Source organism: Emys orbicularis, chromosome 11, assembly GCF_028017835.1.
Source record: "Emys orbicularis isolate rEmyOrb1 chromosome 11, rEmyOrb1.hap1, whole genome shotgun sequence".
NCBI lineage: Eukaryota > Metazoa > Chordata > Testudines > Emydidae > Emys > Emys orbicularis.
The window spans coordinates 39,608,468-39,630,359 of NC_088693.1; the positions used below are offsets into that span (position 1 = coordinate 39,608,468).

Genomic DNA, 21,892 nt, shown 5'->3' on the forward strand with positions numbered 1-21,892 from the left:
CTGAGTTTTCCTTGGAGACATATCAGTCATGTACTAACCTGCTTAGTTTATGACAGCGATCCCCAAACTTTTCAGGGTTGCACGCCCCCCCTTACCCCATCCATGTCTCCCCAGAGCCGGGGCTGGGGCCATGGTTTCGGGGGGATGAGGGGGTGGACAGGGTAAGGGGGCCAAGGCTCGGGCGGCAGCTGGGGGGCAGGGCCAGGGCCAGGAGCAGAGCCCCGGCTAGGCCACGGTCAGGGGCTGGGCGCGGGATCAGGAGCTGGGGCCATAGCTGGGGGCAGAGTGGGGCTGGGTGGCGCTCCCTCCGTCCCATGGGGGGGCTGACCTGGGCCCCACCATGCCCCCCAAATGTTCCTCTGCCCCCCCCTAAGGGGGGGTCACACCCCACTTCTTGGGGACCTCTAGTTTATGATATAACAAAATCACAGCCTGAAGTGGCATGAATGCAGGCTTGAGACTACATATTCTGAGAACAAAAGCAAGCCAACCAGGAAACATTGGAGCATTTCTTCAGCAGATGTAAATTAGCACAACTCCATTGTTATCTAATGGGCTATGCCAATTTACACCACCTGAGGATCTGGACCCCTGACTCTTGAGCTAACTAATGCAGGTCTTTGCTCTACTGCAGTGATACTGACCTCAGGGGTTCAGGAGCCAAATTAGTGATCAACATTACCCAAAAGAACCACAGTAGTGTGAATTCATTGTTTCATTTACTAAAGTACTATATATTCATATTTAAACAGTATGACAGGGAAAATATTTTGTGTGTGTATACAACAAAATGACTGACCAAATATTATTATTTTATCAACTACAATTGGCTAATAACATAGTACAACCATCCTGACTGGTTAATAACTTAGATTGGTTAATAATTAAATCACAGAGTGTTTTCATATCATGTCCTGCAAAGGAGAGACACAGAGCCACTTGTGGCTTGCAAACCTCAGTCTGAGTATCACTGTTCTACAGATCCAGTTTTACAAGGTGCTGTGCACTCTGGCCCTGATCTAGCAAAGCACGTGCTTAACTTTAAGCACGAGTAGTCCACATTAATAACATGCTTAAAGTGTGTGCATAAGTGATTTGCTAACTCAGGATCACAGGGATCAGCATTTTGAAGGATCAAGCCCTGTACTGAGAGTGGCAAGGTTTGCCTATGGCTTTGGCTTAACCAGCAGGAAAAAGGGCAAATCTTCATGAGGGTTTGCCCAGTGGACAAGTGGCAACCCGTTATCTTTTGGAATATTTGTCTTAACCTTACTAACCATATTATTAAACTGGGATTTCTTTATTTGTAACTTCAGCATTAGCTTGGAGTTTGAATCAAAGTTGATTGTTTGTGTGTAACTTCACCCCAGCCCAGCACTCACATTGAAACAGCTTGTGTGCAACATCACCTCTAGCTTAACACTTGCATCAAAGTGACTTGGATGCATGTAATCTCATCTCACCCAGTTTGACACTCATATTGGTTTATTCGTGTGTAATTTCACTTCTAGTTTGGCACTCATGTTAAAGCAGGTTTTTAGTGCACAAATTCATCCCTAGTTGGCATTTATACTGAAGTAATTTGTATCTAATTTCATTTTTATCCTCTTGCAGAACCGAGCAGAACCAGCTAGTTTGTAACTTCACCCAGCTTGGCCCTCACACCAAAGCAGTTACTTTGTGTGAAACTTTAGTACTGGCCTGGCACTTGCACTTAAGGGGCTTTGGTATCACCCCGCACAAAACAGTGAAATTCCTAATAGCCTTGTTAAAATCGCTTCTTTATGAACCCAGTGACATTACTGTCCCATCACTAGTAGACATGTTAGTAAGTGGAGGTTGCAGCAGGCGATGTCCCTGATTGTGTCTCTAGCCAGAACAAGGTGGGAAATGCCTCTCCCTGTCCCTATCTCATCTCATCGTGAATGTGATAAGGATGGGAGCTCTTGGGGCTCAGTAGTACCATGTTTTCACACCTGTTTGTAAAGGGACCAGCAGTTAACACACATTTGGAGTCTTCTTCGTGAGTCACCAGGACGGCACCTTGCATCCGACTAAGTGGGCATTCACCCACGAAAGCTCATGCTCCAATACATCTGTTAGTCTTAAAGGTGCCACAGGCCTCTCTGTTGCTTTTTACAGGGCGGCACCGTGACCACACCCACCGTGCACTTCCTATACTGCGGTCCCTGGCTACGTACGCTCTCAGTATGCCGATGTGGCCTATTGAAACTACACTTTCCAGCATGCAATGCTCCTGCTGACAGGATAGCCCCCAGAATGCATTGCTCCATTCCTGGGGCTGCGGCCTGGCCGCGTTACATGCTGGGAAGTGTTAGCCCAAGGGGGCCGCAATGCATGCTGGGAATTGTGGTCTCCTCGGACATAATTCCGTACTTGACGCTATAGGAGCAATGTTGGGTTTATTTTATGCCATGTAGGTGCTCCTCTCAGGCCCCTCATTTCGAGTGCTGGAGGTGAGCCCTCCTGGGCAGTGTCAACAGCTTTTTGCCAACACTTCCATTATATTCGTGTTCTGTGTCGAAAAGTGAATGTGTCCCTCCACGGGCGCCGTAGGGTTTGCAGCGCGTGCGCGTTCTGCCGGGAGAAGCTGGTATGTCCTTCCGCACTTGCCGTAGGTTCCCGGCTCGCCCGACGTTGCCACCGCCTTTGTGAAGAGGTGAAAGCGGAGCTGGGCGCGGAGCCTCCGAGCGGCGGTTTAAGCGGAGAGAGGCTCCGCTGTCAGGTTAGCGCCGTCCCCGACGTGTCCTGAGGGAGGGAAGCGCCCCGTAGTCCCTGAACCAGCCACCGCCGTGCCCCTAGCCTGCGCTAGCGGCAGAGAGGAGTCGGGCGCCCCTTCCCCCCACACCCAGTGCCGCCCAGGGGAGGAGAAGCTACACCCCTCCCCTCCCGGTACCGCCGGCAGTGGGGCGAGGGGGAGCAGGTTCCTCCCATGGACTGTGGTGGGCGAGGCGGCCCCACACGCTGGGCAGTAGAAGGCGATGGGCCGGGGCACTGGTGGGAAGAGACGGCTAGCCCCGTCTCAGGCGGAGATGCCAGGTCCCTCGGGAGGCGCTTGTTGCCTTGTGTTGTGGGGAGGGGGCCCTGGGCTGAAGCGCCCCGGTTGCTGTAATGGGTGAGCCTAGGCATCCCGGTGGCGTCTCCTTCCAGCCCTAAGGGCTCCAGGGTGCGCCGATGCAGTCACCTTTGGGTAACAGCACGATTCTGTGCAGCAGCAACAACAGCCCAGCCACCGTGCGCGGGTGTTCCCTCGAGCTCTCTCTCACCCGTTGTTCGCTTATCCCCGCTGTCACAGCCCCTTTCAGGCGTCTCTGGTTTACGCTGAGGCTGTTTGCAGCTGCTGATAATGTACCAGGTCAGGAAGACGCACCTAATCAGATCAATTTTTCATCTTTTTCCAGTTGCAGCAGTGTTGTGAAGCTGGCTTTCTGTATTGGAGCTACCATGTTATATAACTTATGCTGTGTAAATTTAGTATTAAACTTCCAATTCCTTTATTAAAAACTAAACAAAAATATGCAGTGATCGTATTCATCTCTGAAGTTGCTTTGGTGATCTTAAAAACAAATCTATTGACAATTTTATGTTTAAAATATAAAAAATCAACATTTATATTGAACTAAATATATGAAATTTCTGGTATGTTTCTTTTCTCATGCACACATGCATGTATGTGAAAAAAGAAACAGCTGTCAATTAATTGTTTACGGCTTTTAGCTTCATCATCTTTGGAAAGCACTGCTTCTGCAAACATAATTTCAGGCGCTTGAATAGTTCCATTAATTAGGCTTAAAGTTAAGCACGTGCATCACTGTTAGCAGAATCGGGGTTTAAGGGCATTCACAGCTCCTCCTCTTGTTCACTGTAGAACTTCCTAAAACACAATTTGGATTTATGTTGCATCAGCAAATTTGATCTCTTATTCTTCCACCCCATACACATACAGCTCTTCTGACCTGTATTTTAATTTTTTGGTACCTTTGTTTAATGGGAATGAACTCTCCACCTCTACCAACCTGTTTAATTTGGGAAACCTTGCTGTGTTCACAGTAGAACATATAATTGACCATGCATTTCTGAATCCACCTGTGTCTGCATCTTTCTTTTGAAAAATACACTGGAATCCTTGACAGTAAACACTAGACAAAAAAAATAAAATAAAGAAAAACATTGAGTAATCTACATTTTGTGTAGTTCAAATTGTATTCTCTAATAAATTATACTTACCTTGTTTTTTAGTTCATAATAAAGTTGACGTTCCTCATATGATTCAGAATATAGATTTAATACAGCTACATACTACAGAATACACTGTTAAACTGCAACATTTAAAATGAACTAAAATACAAAAGCAGTTCCTTATTTGTTGATATTCTCCTTCCTACTGTCCTATGCCTGGATCCTGAGTGTAGTTGACTCTCTTCATATGCAGAGACGCATTGTAGGATTAGAGGCTCTAATCTTTTGGTAGCCAGCAGGATATGGTGAGTGAGGGAAATCTGGATATGATGTAATAAATGTTTAGGTGGCTCCTTGAGGCTTTGTTTCACAGCTTTGTTTTTAGTAGGCCAGATAAGTATATTTTATCAATCTGACTACTTTTTTGAAAAATCATGGAAGTTCATTATGTTAAAAATACTTCACTGTCTGTATTATATGACTTGTTTAATAATCACTTCATGTTGATCAGGATTCCAGCCATGTCTGACAAAAGTGAATTGAAGGCAGAGTTAGAGCGCAAAAAGCAACGCTTGGCGCAAATCAGGGAGGAGAAGAAAAGAAAGGAGGAAGAAAGAAAGAAAAAGGAAGTAAGAATCTAAATGTTATCAACAAGAAAATTATCAAATATTTCCTTATGTTCTGTAACTTGTCTTGCACTTAGTAATTTATTAATTTGCTTCATGTTACGTAGAGGTATGCTGTCAAGTAGGGTAGGATTAAAATTTAAATGTGCAGTTTTGTTTTGTTTTGAAGGGGGACTAACACCAGTTTTGAATAGAAATATTTTGATGACAGTGTTTTTCTTCCCCATGCATTGTTAGAAATCCAAACATAATAGCATTACACTAGTGCATGAGAAACAGAAAATTGAAGTGAATAGTGAGATCTCCCTGTAGAAAGTAAACAAACTGCATAAACTGTGAAAAGTATTTTTTTAAAGTACTTCCTTAAATGTAGTTCTCAATATGTCCCTCAGTAATGACTATCAGTGCTGTCAGTGGCCTAGTAGAATATTGTATCATTAGCCAACTCTAATCTTCAACCTGCATTTTCAAGTCAAAACAATAATCAGGTCATATCCACCTACTCTTCATGTTAGAAGATAGAATTAATAATCAGTAAAAAGAAAGCCAAGAAATTGCTTAAGTGCACAGTTGGCAGTTATACTCTAGAGCCTTCTGCTGCAAACTTCTTCTGCACATTGGCACACATTCAACAAAGCACTTAAGTATGTGCTTGAAATTAAGCATATGTTTAAATGCTTTGCTGAACTGGGGCCTGTGTTCATGTCTTTTCTGCATTTAAGTTATGGGCTGTTAAGAATCTTAAAACAGCATATTACTGAACACGCCAGAAGCATGATTCATATGTAAAGAAAAGACAGAGAAATATCTCACAATATAATCCATGTCCCAGTGATCACAGAAAAGTGTATTGCTAGTTTGCACTTTCCAGGAATCATGTGTTTATAATATTTGGGAACTCCTTGATTTAGGAGAAATCATACAATGGTTTGGAAATATTACATGTATCCAAGAGAGGAGTAGGCATTTATCTTTAACCATTACATAGTGAGAAAACTGACTTATCTAGGTTTTTCCACCTATTCCAAAGATTCCTGTTGAATGACCAGTTCATCTTTACAAAAAAGAATGATAGTGACAGAGTGCCAATGATTGTACTCTAATTATGTGACTGAGATAAATGTATTGTATGGTATCAGCAACTTGAATTTGAATAATATTTCTTCAAGTTAATAAGTAATAGACTTATTTGTTTAAACTTAATGAAGTGTTTTGGCGCTCTCTCTCTCTAGAACATCAGTTATTGTAGACTTTTTTCAGTGACCAGTTGGAGGATAGTTCATTTGATTTTTAGCCTGAGGTGATGTTATTGGGAGCTGAGTGTGCTTTAATCCTAAAATTCACTTGGCCCAAGCATTAATCTTTTGGTTATTTTTTTGAATAATATGCTGAAGCGTTTGGTTACTTGATTTTTTCCTTTTGTTTTGTGGAGTGTGGCAAGAAACAACTTAACTTAAACTGTATTGTGCATCCATCAGTTGCGTTTTTCTGTAAAGAAAGGGTGTCTCACATAGTTCTTTCACAGTTCCCTTTCTTTCATTTTGTGAAACCTATGTGATTGACAAGAAAACCTAAGCAGCCCGTGTACACCCCTACAGAGAAGTGGTTCTGAATATGTTCATGCCTGCTAGCACATGATCTATATATTCTTCTAATTAGTAAATGTTTTAAATATTTGCCATATCGGGCAGAGTGTCCTGTCACACAGTTGGCCAAGGTTCTGTCTGTCTCCTTGCTATCCCAAACCCATAGTATTTTTCTTTATAAGAGTTACTGCCATTCTAGAGGTTTTCCAGATCATTATCTCATTAAGGAACATAGAAAGAGCTCTTTGACTTTCCCTGCAAAAAGGAGCTTGAGGATTGCTAGATCAGACTTCTCCAAGCTCTACTCATGATATTTATTCACTAAGCACAGAAAAATGAATACTGAAAAATAACTAAATATGTTTCATATGTTTTCTCACATATGAAACCACAAAATGTTTTACACCAACTATATACTGTCTCATAAAGGTTGTCTGTTCCTGAAATTTTTTTAGACTGATCAGAAGAAGGAAGCTCTTCCTGTACAAGAAGAGTCTGACCTTGAAAAGAAAAGAAGAGAAGCTGAAGCATTGCTTCAAAGCATGGGATTAACGCCAGATTCTCCTATAGGTAAGAATAATACCAGTTAAATGTTTCATCCCTCATATCCTACATTAAGAATGTAGCATTTGTATTAGAAGCATGAAAATTAAATGACTGACTCAGTAGTTCTAGCCTGCATGTGTCTCTTGTCTTTGGCACAATTTGTCTTGCATAGTTCACCATTTGTCATAAGTGTCAATCCTAAATGATGTGCCTCAGTGCACACAATTAAATGCTCGATCTCTCTTCTTTTACAAAATATTGCTAGTAAAATGTTTAACTCTGCTAATCTGCTCAATATTTAAGACCGTCTCTGAGAACTGGGATCTAAATTTAAAGTATCTTTGGCACATATTAAATAAAATTGAGGAATATGTCAAAAGTAAGTTTCCTTCAGAGCATAAACAAAAGTGTTATTGGGAATCTGTTTTGGTCTGCATTAAATAACCTACATTTTTGTTTTCCTCTTATTTTCCCTGAACAGCACATTGGTATTTTGTCCTCTGTCAACAGGCAGGGATTTAGCTAGCGATTGCCCACTTCTCCACAATCACTGACCTTAATTACTATACATATCAGTAATGCATCAGTTTGTGCATTTGTTCTGTTTCTACTACTTAACTTCCCCCTCCCACCAACACCTACACAATCTTATGGGTGTTGGATTGAGGTTCACTTAATCAGCAGATGGGTCTAACATATTTATTAAGGGAAAAACAGAGTAGTGATCAGTTACAAGTGGGAAGTTCATCAGGACAATCTCATCAGTATCCTCCAGCACCAAACAATACAGCAGCCTCCCTTTGTCACACAAACTTTTTGCTTATATTTTCTTATACATATGTCCTAGTCTCTCATTTCCATGTTAACTATCTTCCCTGTCCGTACAAGTTTAGTGTTAAATCAGACCGGTCTTTTCTAACTTTTTAGTTATTTTATCTTGATTACACTGCAATTTCTTACACATATGCAACACTAAACATGATTATTCTGCAATTTCTTACATGTACACAGTTCTGCTTATGCTGTTAAATGTTATCAGAACAGAGTGTTAAAATCCACAGCAGTCTTCTGTCAGGCCTAAAGGTGCTTTCACTTCCAATAATGGGGGTAACAGCAAGGTCAAATGTAAGTTTTAAGTGTCTAGGAAAATATAATTGTTCTTAATTTGTTCTTTCCCCATTTTAGCCTCAGATCCTACCCCATTCTTGGATAGGTTTGTATATCAGGTATGTCTGATTGCTCAGACTTTGGCTTTCCTTAGTCACATCTTTCTGAAAAAAAATCAGACTGGAGAAGTATTTTTAAACTCCATCCTGAATCTCAGACACTTCTCTCATCACTAGTTTTTGACCACCCAGGATTTCAAGTTATCCTTTTGATTTGGGCTATCACTCTGAATCTTGTCTTGCAAGTATGAAGCAGTGTGGTAGTTGCTTTTCCATTATGGACATGATCCTTCTCTGACTACCTTGTTGCATCTGGTCTTGAAACAATCCCTATGTATTTTGAAAGCGACCATGGGGATGCCATTAAAAACATTCTTATTCCATAAGCTTCAGCAATGATCTACAATGACTTGTAAGGGTAGAATCCTGTCTCTTTAATCATTACTCTGGCAACTGTACTCCACAGATGTTTGAGTATCTTTCTCTGTCTGCGCCATTCAGAGTTTTGGCATCTTTAGCAGTACAATATGTTACAAACTATCCATTCCTCTCTGGGTATTTTTGGTAGACTAAAATTTTGGACATTTCCATACAGGAGAAATGAAGGCTTGATAGTTTTGCTGAACTAATATGAAAGACTCTTTCAGAAGTCCACAAGCACATGATTACTAGCTGTCTGAAAGTCTGAAAGCCATGAACTGGTACATCTCTATAAAGCAAATCTGTGGGTTTATAATGTGTAACTGTTCAGGGAAAATTGTCTGAAATCCCATGCCCTAACAAAATTGGTACTCTTCAGGCAGGGAACCATTTGTCCAAAGCCTGGACCTTGCTTGCATGTGACAGTGGAGAACGCTCCCTTTCAGTGGCTATATTTAACTTCAAGCAGTAGCTTTGATCAAGCTCTAACTCAGGTTACATTAAGTTTCTTCAAAGGAAAGAGCTGTATTGGAAAAATGTATAAAGTAAACACGTATTGATAGTCTTTCCTTTCTGTAGACTTCCAATAAGGTGGTTTTCCTATATCAGATATTGCCTTAATGATATAATATGGGATTCCACTTTTAAGAACTCATCCTCTGAACCAGGTTTTCTTAAATACCACCATATCCCTGATGTAAGAAGACATACTTGTAGTAGGAAGAGAGCCTGAGATATAAGCCCTTGTGTTAGAGGCCTGGTATGAGGCCTGAGCTAAAGTGGGCAAGCTTTGCTAATATAAAGCAAAGTTAGCAAAAGTTAGGCTGTGAGGAAACGTCAGGGTTTGCCTGCTTGCAAGTTCACAGAATCTGGCAAGAACAGGGCTGATATTGGAGAAACACACATTGATTAAATACTCTGTGCCTAGCACTTCTTAGAAAACACATTTCAGAAGAGTGGTACCAAAACATCCTGATATCAAGGATGGTACAAAAATATTTTCCAAGGATTACAGGAACATGCTGACCCCTCCCAAAAGACAAGGTCAGGATAACGGAGTGATAAATAGAGATGTTTTAATCGAACCAACATGCACAAGGAGATGGGTGATAACTAGCCACATCAGGGGGCAGTATCTATTTATCTCACGGGGCAGCACATAATTTGTTTATATCAGGGTATAAAGAGGTATCTCTGAGAGTGTCTTGGCCCAACCGAGGGGGGAATGTAAAGTTCTGCCATTCACAGAGCTGCGTCCATTGTCACGGGCATACATGTCTTAGTGTCCTCATGCTATTACTGGTGCTTTGTCGACAATAAACCTGGCCTGGTGCCTTTGTACCTTAACGGATCTTGTGGTCATTGGTTCGCTCGAGGTCTGCTGTGCCGGCTGTCTGCGTAGACCTAGGATAGCACACAAGGAGAACACACACAGATGAACATCTAACAGTACTTACTTAGTGAAACACAAAACTGCTTCAAGAAATAACTAAATAATTTTATCTTCTATCAAAATTAAGCATTCTTATTTGGAGTGTCTCGTAAGATAATTACATTTGCATTAAATAGGCATTGTCCCCACCAAGGGGGAGACTTCCTTTTTGGAAATGACGTACTCCACAAGGGGGCATTGCAGTATCGCAGATTAAATTTGAGAATGCTTTAGAAATAATACACACTTTGTGCCGGTCATAAGGATTCTGTGCACAAATCTTTTTCTTAACAGTCCTCTAATCTGCTCTTCCCACTAACCCACTTATTAACTAGGAAGAGTGTGCAAGTTTTAGTCTAGTAACAGTGCCTAAAGAGATTAGGCCTCAAACCTCTTCACTGCATGTTAATATTTGCAGTATTGATTATGAATAAAGTACTGTAGAAGGAGATCTAGTAAATCATGGTATTACCTGAAAATCAGTTTGCTAGATACATATGCCTACGATAAGTAAATGATAGGCTACTACAAGTTGCCTTTTGGTAAATCAGTATACAAGGACTAGTTCTTGTCAATTCCTTTTACATTTTGCCTAATTTTAGTCTGCCTTCTACGCATATTACATTATTTTAGATCTGCTTTTACCAGAGGTGTATTGGAGAGTTCTAAATGTAATTTCCTCTGCAAGAAAAGCATTTTGGGGGAGGAGCAAATTTAGGGGTTTTTTTAATAGGCAGAACATCAGAAATAAGAATTATTTTCCAAAACCCTGGATTAGATCTGCCATTTACTTTGGTAATGAGAATCTATTTCTTTAGCATGTACATGTTGTACTACAGATAAATCACTCAGCTATGCTGTACATAGCAGTTTTTTAAAAAATGGAAACTTCATACAAATGTAAATAAACTGGGAGGCATAGAGTAGGTACTCAGGCTGACACTAGTCTTTCCTTTCCAGCTATATAGTGCTGTCTCTCTTTTTAAAAAAAATAATTCTGGTGCAAATAGGATTTAATAAAGATAGAATTTTCATTAAATACTTGTGTGGTCTTCTGTTGAACAAGAGATTCTTAAAAGGAAAAAGGCATTTTAACTTTAGTGTATGTTAGAGGGTCAAAATCTGTCTTGACTCGCACTCCATGTAGTTTCAATATCTCGAACAGGGTTGCATCATATGTAAATTGGGGCAGAATTTGGTGTAAAAAAATCAGGGAACCTTCAAATGATTGTTTTCATTGGTTAATTATTTTCATAGCAGTGATCATAGAATCACAGAAACGTGGGACTGGAAGGGACCTCAATCGGTCATCTAGTCCAGTCCCCCTGTACTGAGACAGCACTAAGTATTATCTAGGCCAGGGGTCTCAAACCCGCGGCCCGCGGGGCTCCCCGTGCCCCCCCATCCCTCTGCCTACCCGCGGGATTGCCCCCTGTGGGGTTGCGAGCCCCGCGCCGCTCTCTGCAGCAGCTGGCAGCATGCCCTTTTGGGACGGGGGGTGGAGGGGGAAGGAGGCAGAGGGCTCCTGCATTGCCTCCTTCCAGGCACCGCCCCCTGCAGCTCCCATTGGCTGGGAACAGGGAACCGCGGCTAATGGGAGCTTCGTGGGAGGTACCTAGAGGAGCGGCAAGAGCAGCACACGCACGGAACCCTGAGCGCCTCCCTCCCCTCCCCCAGGGGCTGCAGGGACACGGTTCCACCTGCTTCCAGGAACAGAGCAGCGCAGGGCCGGGGGCCAGGGCAGGCAGGCAGGGAGCCTGCCCTGGCCCTGGTGTGCGCCGCTGCCACCCCGGAGCCGCTCTAGGTAAGCGGCGCCGGGCTGGAGCTCGCACCCTGAACCCCTCCCGCACCCCAACCCCCTGCCCTGAGCCCCCTGCCACATCCCGCACCCCAACCCTCTGCCCTGAGCCCCCTGCCACATCCCGCACCCCTCCTGCACCCCAACTCCCTGCCCTGAGCCCCCTGCTGCATCCCGCACCCCTCCTGCACTCCCTGCCCTGAGCCACCTGCCGCACCCCTCACCCTCTTGCACCCCACCCACCAACTCCCTGCCCTGAGCCCCCTGCCGCACCCTGCACCCTTTCTGCACCCCTTGGGGGCAGCGTTGGGGTGGGGACTTCGGGGAAGGGATTGGAATGGGGCAGGGAAGGGGTGGGTAGAGGTGGGGCAGGGGCGGGGCCTAATGGAAGGGGTGGAGTGGGGGTGGGGCCAGAGGCAGCGAGGGGGGGTGTCAGTGATGCGGCCCTCGGTTCAATGCACTAGTCCTCATGTGGCCCTCGTGGTCATTTGAGTTTGAGACCCCTGATCTAGGCCATCCCTGACAGGTGTTTGTCTGACCTGTTCTTAAAAGTCTCCAATGATGGAGATTCCACAGCTTCCTTAGATAATTTGTTATAGTGCTTAACTACCCTTACTCTTAGGAAGTTTTTCCTAACATCTAACCTAAATATCCCTTGCTGCGATTTAAGCCCAATTACTTCTTGTCCTGTCCTCCGTGGATGAGGAGAACAATTTATCACTCCTATTTGTAACAAATGTTTACATACTTGAAGACTGTTATCATGCCCTCCCTCTCCCTGTCTTCTCTTCTCCAGACTAAACAAACCCAATTTTTGCAATCTTTCCACGTGGGTCACATTTTCTAGACCTTTAATCATTTTTGTTGCTCTCCTTTGGATTTTCTCCAATTTGTCCACATCTTTCTTGAAGTGCGGTAGCCAGATCTGGACAGAGTACTCCAGCTGAGGCCTTATCAGTGCTGAGTCGAGTGGAAGAATTACTTGTCATGTCTTGCCTGCAACACTCCTTCTAATACATCCCAGAATGATGTTCACTTTTTTTGCAACAATCTTACATTGTTGACTTTCAGTTAACTTGTGATCCACTATAACACCACCCACCCACCCCCGATCCTTTTCTTCAACAGGTCCCTAAGGAACCCCCCTCTCTATTCTTCTGGCTTGATTAAACCATTGATAACTACTCTATCATTTTCCAAACAGTTGTGCACTCACCTTATATCAGGTTCATCTAGGCTATATTTCCTTATTTTGCTTATGAAAACATCATGCAAGACAGTACCAAAAACTTTGTAAAGTTGAGATATATCCCATTTACTGCTTCCATTCTATATCCACAAGGCTTATGTCAAAGAAGGCTATTGGGTTGGTTTGACGTGATTTGTTCTTGACAAATCCATGTTGACTGTTAGTTATCACCTTATTTTCTTCTAAGTGCTTACAAACTGTTTGATTATTTGCTCCATTAACTTTCCAGGTACTGAAGTAAAGCTGACTGGTCTAGAATTCCCTAGATTGTCTTTATTCCCCTTTTTATAAATAGGTACTATATTTGCCTTTTTCCAGTCCTCTGGGATCTCTCCCATCCTCCACAGATCCTAGCTCCACTTATGTTCCCTATGTTAGCTTTTTTGGTGAAAAACTGAAATAAAAAAGGCATTTAATGCTTCATTCATTGCTGTGTTTTCTTTTAGACTTTCCCTCTTTATTGAGTAATAGGCCTATTCTGTCTTTGGTCTTCCTCTTACTTCTAATGTATTTGTAAAATGTTTTCCTATTACCCTTTATGAGCCTAACTAGTTTAACCTCGTTTTTGGCTTTGGCCTTTCTAATTTTGTCCCTACATATTTGTGGTGTTTTCTTACATTCATCCTTTTTGTAATTTGACCCAGTTTCCACTTTCTGTGTGACTCTCTTTTTGAATTTCAGGTAATTGAAGGTCTCCTGATTAAGCCAGGGTGTTCTCTTACCATACTACTTATCTTTTCTACACATTGAGAGAGCTTGCTCTTGTGCCCTTAATAATATCTCTTTTTTTTTTTTAAAAACTACCAACTTTCCCGAACTTTTTTCCCTTAAACTTGCTTCCCATAGGATCTTCCCTACTATTTCTGAGTTTGTTCAAATCTGCCTTCTTGAAGTCCATTATCTTTATTCTGCTATATTCTCTCTTACTGTTCCTTAGAATCATGAACTGTATCATTTCATGATCACATTCACTCAAGCTGCCTTCCATCTTCAAATTCTCCTTCATATTTATCAGAATTAAATCTCGAATAGCTTCTTCCTTGTAGTCGCTTTCACCACGTTCTGTAATAAAAAGTGGTCTCCATTGCATTCCAAGAACTTGTCAGATAATCTGTGCCCTGCTGTATTATTTTCCCAACAGATGTCTGGGTGGTTGAAGATCCACGTCACCATCAAATCCTGCGCTTTGGATGATTTTGTTAGTTTAAAAAAAATCTCATCCAACTCTTCTTCCTGGTTAGATGGTCTATAGTAGACTCATACTATATCATCATCCTTGTTTTTTTACCCCTTTTATCTTTATTCAGAGACTTTCAACAGGTCTGCCTCCCACTTCTCAGTCTCAGTGCAAGTGTATACATCTTTCATGTACAAAGCAACCCCTTCTCTCTTTTTTTCCCTGCCTGTGCTTCCTGAACAAGCTGTACCCTTTTATATCGATATTCCAGTCACATGAAGTATCCCCTAAGTCTCTGTGATACCAAGTATGTTGTAATTGCGGTTATTCACTAGTATTTCTAGTTTTTTATTCCCCATACTACCTCCATTAATGTACAGATATCTAACACGTTGATTAGATTTCCCCTTCTATATTTCCTCGTCTCCTGCATCCCTGCTATGATTTCCTATGTCCCCTCCCGCCCCCCAGGTTCCGACCCTTCATCCAGGTCTCCATGTTTTGGACTTACTGTGGATTTTTGTTTCCTGCTCCCTTTGAATGTAGTTTAAAGCCCTCCTCGGTAGGTTAGCCAGTCTGTATCCAAATATACTCTTTCCCTTCCTTGATAGGTGGACCCTCTTTCTGCTAAGCAGTTCTTCTTCTTGGAACAGTATCCCATGGTCAGGGAAGTCAAAGTGCTCCTGGCAACACTGTGACCGAACAGTTTTGCATTCATCCCAGGGTGTGTGTGTGTGTGTGTGTGTGTGTGTGTGTCTCTCTCTCTCTCTCTCTCTCTGTCCCTACCCTCGACCAGAAGGATTGATGACACCGCCACCTGTGCCCCCAGCTCCCTCACCCTCACTTCCAGAGGCCTGTAGTCACGTCTGATCTGCTCAGGGTTATATCTCACCACCAGGTGGTTTTCTCTCAGGACTGGTGGCCGCATTCCTTTCAGCCTTGGGGGTATGTGGCTCCTCCTCCTCTGCCTTTGGGGGAGATTCTTCATCCCTCATTGCCAGGGTAGAGAACTAGTGTTTTTTTTAAAATCTCTATGGAGGATTGGTTGGGAGCAGAAGTAGCCAGCATCCAGCTTCCTCCCTATGAAGGAGCTGTTTCCTCCTCCCCTGGTGGTGCCACTGCAGGCCTCCCCAGATGGATTGCTTCCTCAATCTTGGAGGTCTCCATGTGTATATTTTCAATCACTTGCAACCTAGCCACCTCCTCCTGTAGCTCTCCCATGTGGTTCCTGAGGGATTCTATCAGTAGGAAACTCACACACTGGATGACCTCCCTAGCGTGGCTTTCTGTGATGGGGACTACAGGTCAGTCTCTGCAAATCCACACCAGGACCTGTGTAGAGTCATCCATGATTGGGTTCTCTGTCTGGACCCAGGAGCAGTGTTGGCTTTGGCAATGTGGCCTTTTTGAACCATGCCCCCTCGTTAACACACAGGGGAAAGGTGATCAAGAATGATTCAGGATCAAGGGACAGGAGGCTAGAGCCTTGCTAGCGCACACTCAGTTAGCTGGCCTCTGACCCCTACTCCCACACAGTCCCTAAACACACAGTCCCATACAGACCACGCTGTAAACTTTAAGCAAGCCAAAAGAAAAACCAAACAAACAAAAAACTCACTCACCCCAAGAATTAGTGTTCGTTCCTTCAGCAGGGGATCTCCCTCTCAGATTCCCTCGTTTGCAGCCCCCTGTTCAGGGAGCTTGTTTTGTTTTGTTGATACTCTTACCTTCTTTGTATCTGACTCTTTCGTGATCTATGAAGTTGTGTACAGTGAGCAGCTGCTTCCAGGGGCAAAAGAAATCCTGGAAAGTCAGTCATTTGTTCTCATCTTTTCTTCCTTTGGATTTTTTTGGAGGGAGTGTGGGGAAGAGCTGCTCTGCTTTGGAGCATAAATACATACATAAATACAATTTTAAGTTGCAGTATACATAAGTATTTTTAGATTTGGCTCTGATATTTAATGTCATAGTTCAGTGTTTGATACTTTATATCTATTAGTTAGAGCTCAATCACTGGATTGCACACAGGGGTGGCTCTATGTATTTTGCCGCCCCAAGCACGGCAGTCAGGCGGCTTTCGGCGGCGTGCCTGCGGGAGGTCCACTGGTAACGCGGATTTGGCGGCGTGCCTGCGGGAGGTCCGCCGGTCCCGCATCTTTGGCATACCCAGCGCAGAATTGCCGCCGAAACCGGCGGACCTCCCACAGGCATGCCGCCGAAGGCAGCCTGACTGCCGCCCTCACGGCGACCGGCAGGCTGCCCTCCGCGGCTTGCCGCCCCAGGCACACGCTTGGTGCGCTGGTGCCTGGAGCCACCCCTGATTGCACATTATTAGGGCCCCTACTGAATTCACAGTCCATTTTAGTCAATTTCACAATCGTAGAAATTTAAAATTAGTCAATTTCATGGTTTCAGATGTTTAGACCTGAAATTTCATGGTGTTGTAATCGTGGGGGTCCTGACCCAAAAAGGGGTTGTGGGGGTTGCAAAGTGGTCACAGGATTACTACCGTTGCTTCTGCGCTTCAGCTGGGCTCTGAAGGCAGCAGCCATGGCACTTGCTACAAGTGTGGGAGGTACCCAGAGGTGGGTCTGATCTCCCCCCTCCCCCAAGAGCAGCTGTGCAGGGGAAGAGGAAGTACCATCCCTCCCCAATCCCGCCAGGACTAGCAACTGGTGCCCGGTGCATGATAGGAGCCCCCGGTGGGGCACCCTCAGCCCTGCCCCTCTTTTACCCCCCTCCAATAGCTAGATTTCACAGGGGAGAATTGATTTCATGGTCCGTGACATATTTATCACAGCCGTGTATTTGACACAGTCTGAGCTAAATTGATAGTCTGGGCATTGTGATCCCTTAGCTCTGTTTTCAGGTCTTAACTGTCTAATTTAGTAAAAGCAGAACAAGTTTTCATTCATGCTTGTCTGTTTTTTATGTTAATTGCCTTTTTTTAATTGAACAAGTTAGTGATAAAATCATGCAGTACTAGAATAGAGGGTTGTAGGCAGTCATTCTATAAATTATCCAGCAGATGGCAGTGACTACCAAGTAAAAGTATACCTGTAAAAAGAGCTATCTACCAACTTTACCTGTAATTTCCCCCTGTTTTGGGAGGAAAGGGTGGTGCGGGGGGGAGGGGGGGGAGGGTGTTGTTGTTTTTTTAACTCCCAGTTTAGGGGAGAACCATGGCTTTGGGTGTCTGTGTGCGTTACTGAAAAATAGAACGTGCAAAGAACTCTGAGGCATTATTAGGCTGTCAAAAAGGTATAAAGCCGGGTTAGGCCGTTCTTACAAATCATAATTTCTAGACTGGGGAAACAGTTTTGCATGGTATTTAAATTGCATGATGTCACTTTTCATTATGCATCAGTTCCCAAAAGCATGTTGCTTTTTAAATTTTGTTTGCAATCTTCACCCAAAATGCTTGAAACTTTTAAAGGAGATATATATTTTAAATATAACATTATTACATTTAATTAAAAAACAGCTCCAGGATAGCAGCTATTCTTTTGTCTAAAAGAAGTGTTAATTACTATTATCTGATAAAACAACAGTACAGGTTAAAACTTACTGTATGGCAAAATAAATTGTTGCAGTTGTAACTGAAGCGAAGGCAAATTTAGCAGAATTTAAATAGTGCATTTTATGGTCTGTTTAATCCATGAAAACCGTTATTAATGCTATACTAACATGCTTTGAACTTATTTGGAAATGACAAATGATAAAGAAAATTGTCTCCTTTGAAAGTTGGTGGCAGCATTTTGTAGAAATTGAGATTTAAAAAAAAAAAAAAATGTATATTCACCAGTCATTTTCTCCTGGGTGTGTCTTTTTTATTTATATATATATAAATCCCCACTACATTAAATGCCAAAGAGTTGCATGAGTCTCCAGCATGAAATGTTAACATTGTCTTTTCCCCTCTCTTTCTACTATTCATTTTCATCCACGTATTTTTTGTTTGCCATCTTTTTTTTTTTTTTTAATACTTCATGTTAAATTAATTTGGAAACATCCTAAGCTGTGCAACCTCTACGAGTAGTAACAGCGGATACCTGTCTGTTTCACTATTTAGTCCCTCCTCCTATGTCTCCATCTTCCAAATCTGTGAGTACTCCAAGTGAGGCTGGAAGCCAAGATTCTGGTGATGGTGCTGTTGGATCTAGGTATGGTAATTTTCTTAAAACATTAGATTGTTTTAACAATTAACAACAATTAAAATGTTGTTAGAAATGTTTGTAGGTTGAGAAGTGCTTTAAAATACTATTGAGTTAGTGTTGATAACTTAAAATTTGTAAATGTCCAAGTCAAATTTTATGTTTAAGTCCTTTTAAGATAAACCACATAACATCTCTTGTTCTAAAGCAATTCATGTTTTTTACTCTAATGATTATGTAAAACCATTTTATTCTCTGATTTGGATAATTCTCTTGGAATGTATTTTATTTAAATACTGAAGCTGCAAGTAAAATGTAAAATGAAACTTTGAATTCCTTTTTAACTTAAAGGAGAATCAGATATGTTTGTTTCTAATGGACCCATAGTTTAAAGTGGGTGGGAGGAAAGAGGATGTTATATGAAAGGGGTCTTTTCACTGCCATATCATGTGCACTCTCTTCAGATAGTAGGTAAATTCTCATAATAATTTGCTCAGAAAATCTATTAATTGCCATAGCGATTAAGGTATTATGCCACTATCAAATATGTTTTTTAACTTATCACTATGTTTATATTATGGAATAACTTGTTAAAGAAATCTAGAGGATAATTGTTTTATGTGTGCTTGCACATGAGTTTTGCTCCTTTTGGAAGAAGTTTAAATAAGATTTAAGTTGTTTGCTATAATATTTATCAAGATGCACATATTCATGTCTTTTCCACATACTTGTGTTGTGGCTGATATGTCATTCTCATATTTTGCATACCCTAGGCTTTGAAGAATCAGTGCTTGCACCCCATTTATGTATAGTTTAAATGTTGCTATTCCCACCATCCTAACTGTAAAAAATGTGATTATTTTCATAACCAGTTAGTGGCATTAACAAAGTTTAGGTTGTTGCTAAAAAGTGAGCAATAAGCAAAAACAGGAGAATGCAACACGTCACTAACATGGAGACACATTGCTTTCCTGACTGCTCGTGGACACTATACCTCTTGAATGCAACTTTGTGTTAATATTTCATTCAATCTGTGTGGATCGAGCCCACTTTTGATGTAATAAAATATCCAGTAATATTGCTCTTTCATTTAGTAACAACCAGATTTTAAGTAGTACAGTCCACATGTGACATGAGATCTGTGAATCGTTTCTATTATAATCCATTGGGTGGGAGGGTTATTCTCTGCTAACATTATTTTAATCTAAAATATTTGAAGATTAAATTTCATTCATGTGTAATATTGAATAGTGAAGTGTGTATGAAACATGTTTGACATGAAACAAACTTCACATGTACATTTTATGGTGAATTCATCTCCAACTAATGAAAATATTATTGTCCTCACCATTGTGTATTCTGCGTGTATAGTTACATAAATGCATGTCACACAAATGTAGAGTAGGCACAGGTTCTTGAAAACTGTTGAGAGAAAATAATACCTTGCACTTCTATAATTTCATCCACATATCTCAAAGTGCCCTACACATTAGGATTAACAGCAATTTTCAGGGTTTGGAAGTACAGTACAGCAATTTTCCCATCTTGCAGATGAGGGAACTGAGGCATAGGTAAACAAACTAATTTGCTGAAGATCAAATAATGAGTCAGTGGTAGAAAAAGAATAGAATTTAGAGCATTACATTGGGTGTCAGGAGATCCAACCACCAGACAATACTTAGAAATAATTTAAAGTACTAAAATGTCTGCCTCGATGTATAGTATATTAGTACATATGGACTCTTGGTGAGACATACTGGTATTCAAAAAAATCTTGAATTTGGAAAATCATTCTGCAGGAATAGTTTAGTATGATCGCTGCTAGAAACAGTTCTAAGGAGTTAACCAAATTTCAGAGGCCCATCAACGTGCCCATATCAGCATTTGAAATCTAGTTCTAAAAGTTTGATACTGAACTGAAAATGTAAAACTGATCCTTTTTATTTTTTTCTCCATGTTTTTAACCCTTTAATCCCAACATTCCACTTCAGTTGCATGTTGAACAGCTGTGAGATCACATGATTACAGTGCACCTCTCATGCAGCAACTCTGTTTACAAAGATTGTCTTCCTGGTTAGCTTAGCATCTCCTCTGCATTTTTACCTCTCCCTTATGCTGGCTGGCACACAGCTGCAGTTCTTAACTACCCGATAAGCAGTAAACCACTGTTCAGGCCCTACGTCCACTGCTGTTATCAATTTACCTGACTGCGTCTCCTGTCCTTGTCATCAGTAAACCATTTTTCATATCTGCTTCTTCTCATCCTCAAGTTGCTGTGTTTATTGCAGCTCTTCTGCCTCTCTTTCCCACTCCCTATGTTTCTCAGGAACATTCAGAATAAAAATTAAGGGCTGTAGAGAACAATTGAAATATCACATATTGAAACCCAATATCACTTACTATTCTAACAGAGAATGTTAGAGTATATTGAGGTATATATTAATAATGTACACTTTTATGCCAGAAGGATGTTGTGAGGCTTTAGTTAATATTTATGAAGTATTAGGCAACTGACTAAAGTTTAATCATTAAAGCAGACGGATAATTCATACTTTAAGGCATGTTACATACTTAGCAGTATATTATGTCACAGTCACCCCAAATAAAGGGCTGAACTCCAATCTCAGAATGCCATTTTCATTTCAGAAGAGCATCTCTGGTTAAAAAATAATAATCCTCCTCCTCCTCCAACAAAAAGAGTAGGGATTGAGACATTACAAATGAGAAATCTTAAAGGACATAATATTCCTTATACCAATGAAGAAACATGAGTGTCAGGGAGTGAGTTTGAATGAATGAGCAGCCTCTAAGAAGCTAGGTTTTATACCAAAGCAATATGATTCAGTTTTCTGAAGACAACTTTAGAGTTGAAAAGAGTGAAGGAGTTTGAACATATTAATTTGCTTCAACAATCAGTACATCTTTGCAAAACTCTGATGGCATGTTTTATGTAGGAGAGGGAAGGAGAAAGTTACTAAGAAAAAACGTAACAGTACGCTCAAAACAATTTATTTTGGACACGTAGACAATACCGCCCATTTGCAAGTAATACATAGTCAATTTTCCAATGACTTGGAAAACTATTGTGTCCCTACTTTCGGACAGTAAAACCAAAGCTTTGCATTTCTAATTAAACCATTACTGAAAGTTGGTGCCCTTTAAACCAAAACTTGCTACTAGAACTACCTAGTACATCATTAAAGATACTGAAAATTTAATTTAATATTTTCACCACTCTGTATTAAACTATTGGGAGCAACTTTACATCTTTCTAGGAACTCTCCAGTTCCACTGAAAAATAACTTCAGTCTTCCTAAAATTCTCTACAAAGTATGGTAGCATATGCAAGCTTACTAAAAGCAGATGTTCTGCTGCTAATGTTTCACGTATGTTTGTTTGAAATTGCTGCTTTGTGCCCTGGTAGAGTTAGAAGTAGACACCAACACTAGATGAAGTAGATTTCCCTCCCCGCTCCAGGCAAGACTAAAATATAACTAAGGTCCTATTTTATATAAGTGACCTGTAACAGATCCATTCC

The 21,892-nt window shown here is 41.5% G+C and overlaps 1 protein-coding gene across 1 annotated transcript in view; it reads left to right on the forward strand.

Moving 5' to 3' along the window:
* The first annotated feature begins 2,601 nt into the window (after positions 1 to 2,601).
* DYNC1I2 (dynein cytoplasmic 1 intermediate chain 2) overlaps positions 2,602 to 21,892 on the forward strand; it is a 48,582-nt gene continuing 29,291 nt past the window's right edge. Inside the window, exons 1-4 of the mRNA XM_065412864.1 lie at positions 2,602 to 2,746; positions 4,712 to 4,829; positions 6,868 to 6,982; positions 18,273 to 18,363. Coding sequence (XP_065268936.1) covers positions 4,722 to 4,829; positions 6,868 to 6,982; positions 18,273 to 18,363 — 314 coding nt within the window. The 5' untranslated portion in view covers positions 2,602 to 2,746; positions 4,712 to 4,721. The remainder of the gene's footprint in view (positions 2,747 to 4,711; positions 4,830 to 6,867; positions 6,983 to 18,272; positions 18,364 to 21,892) is intronic.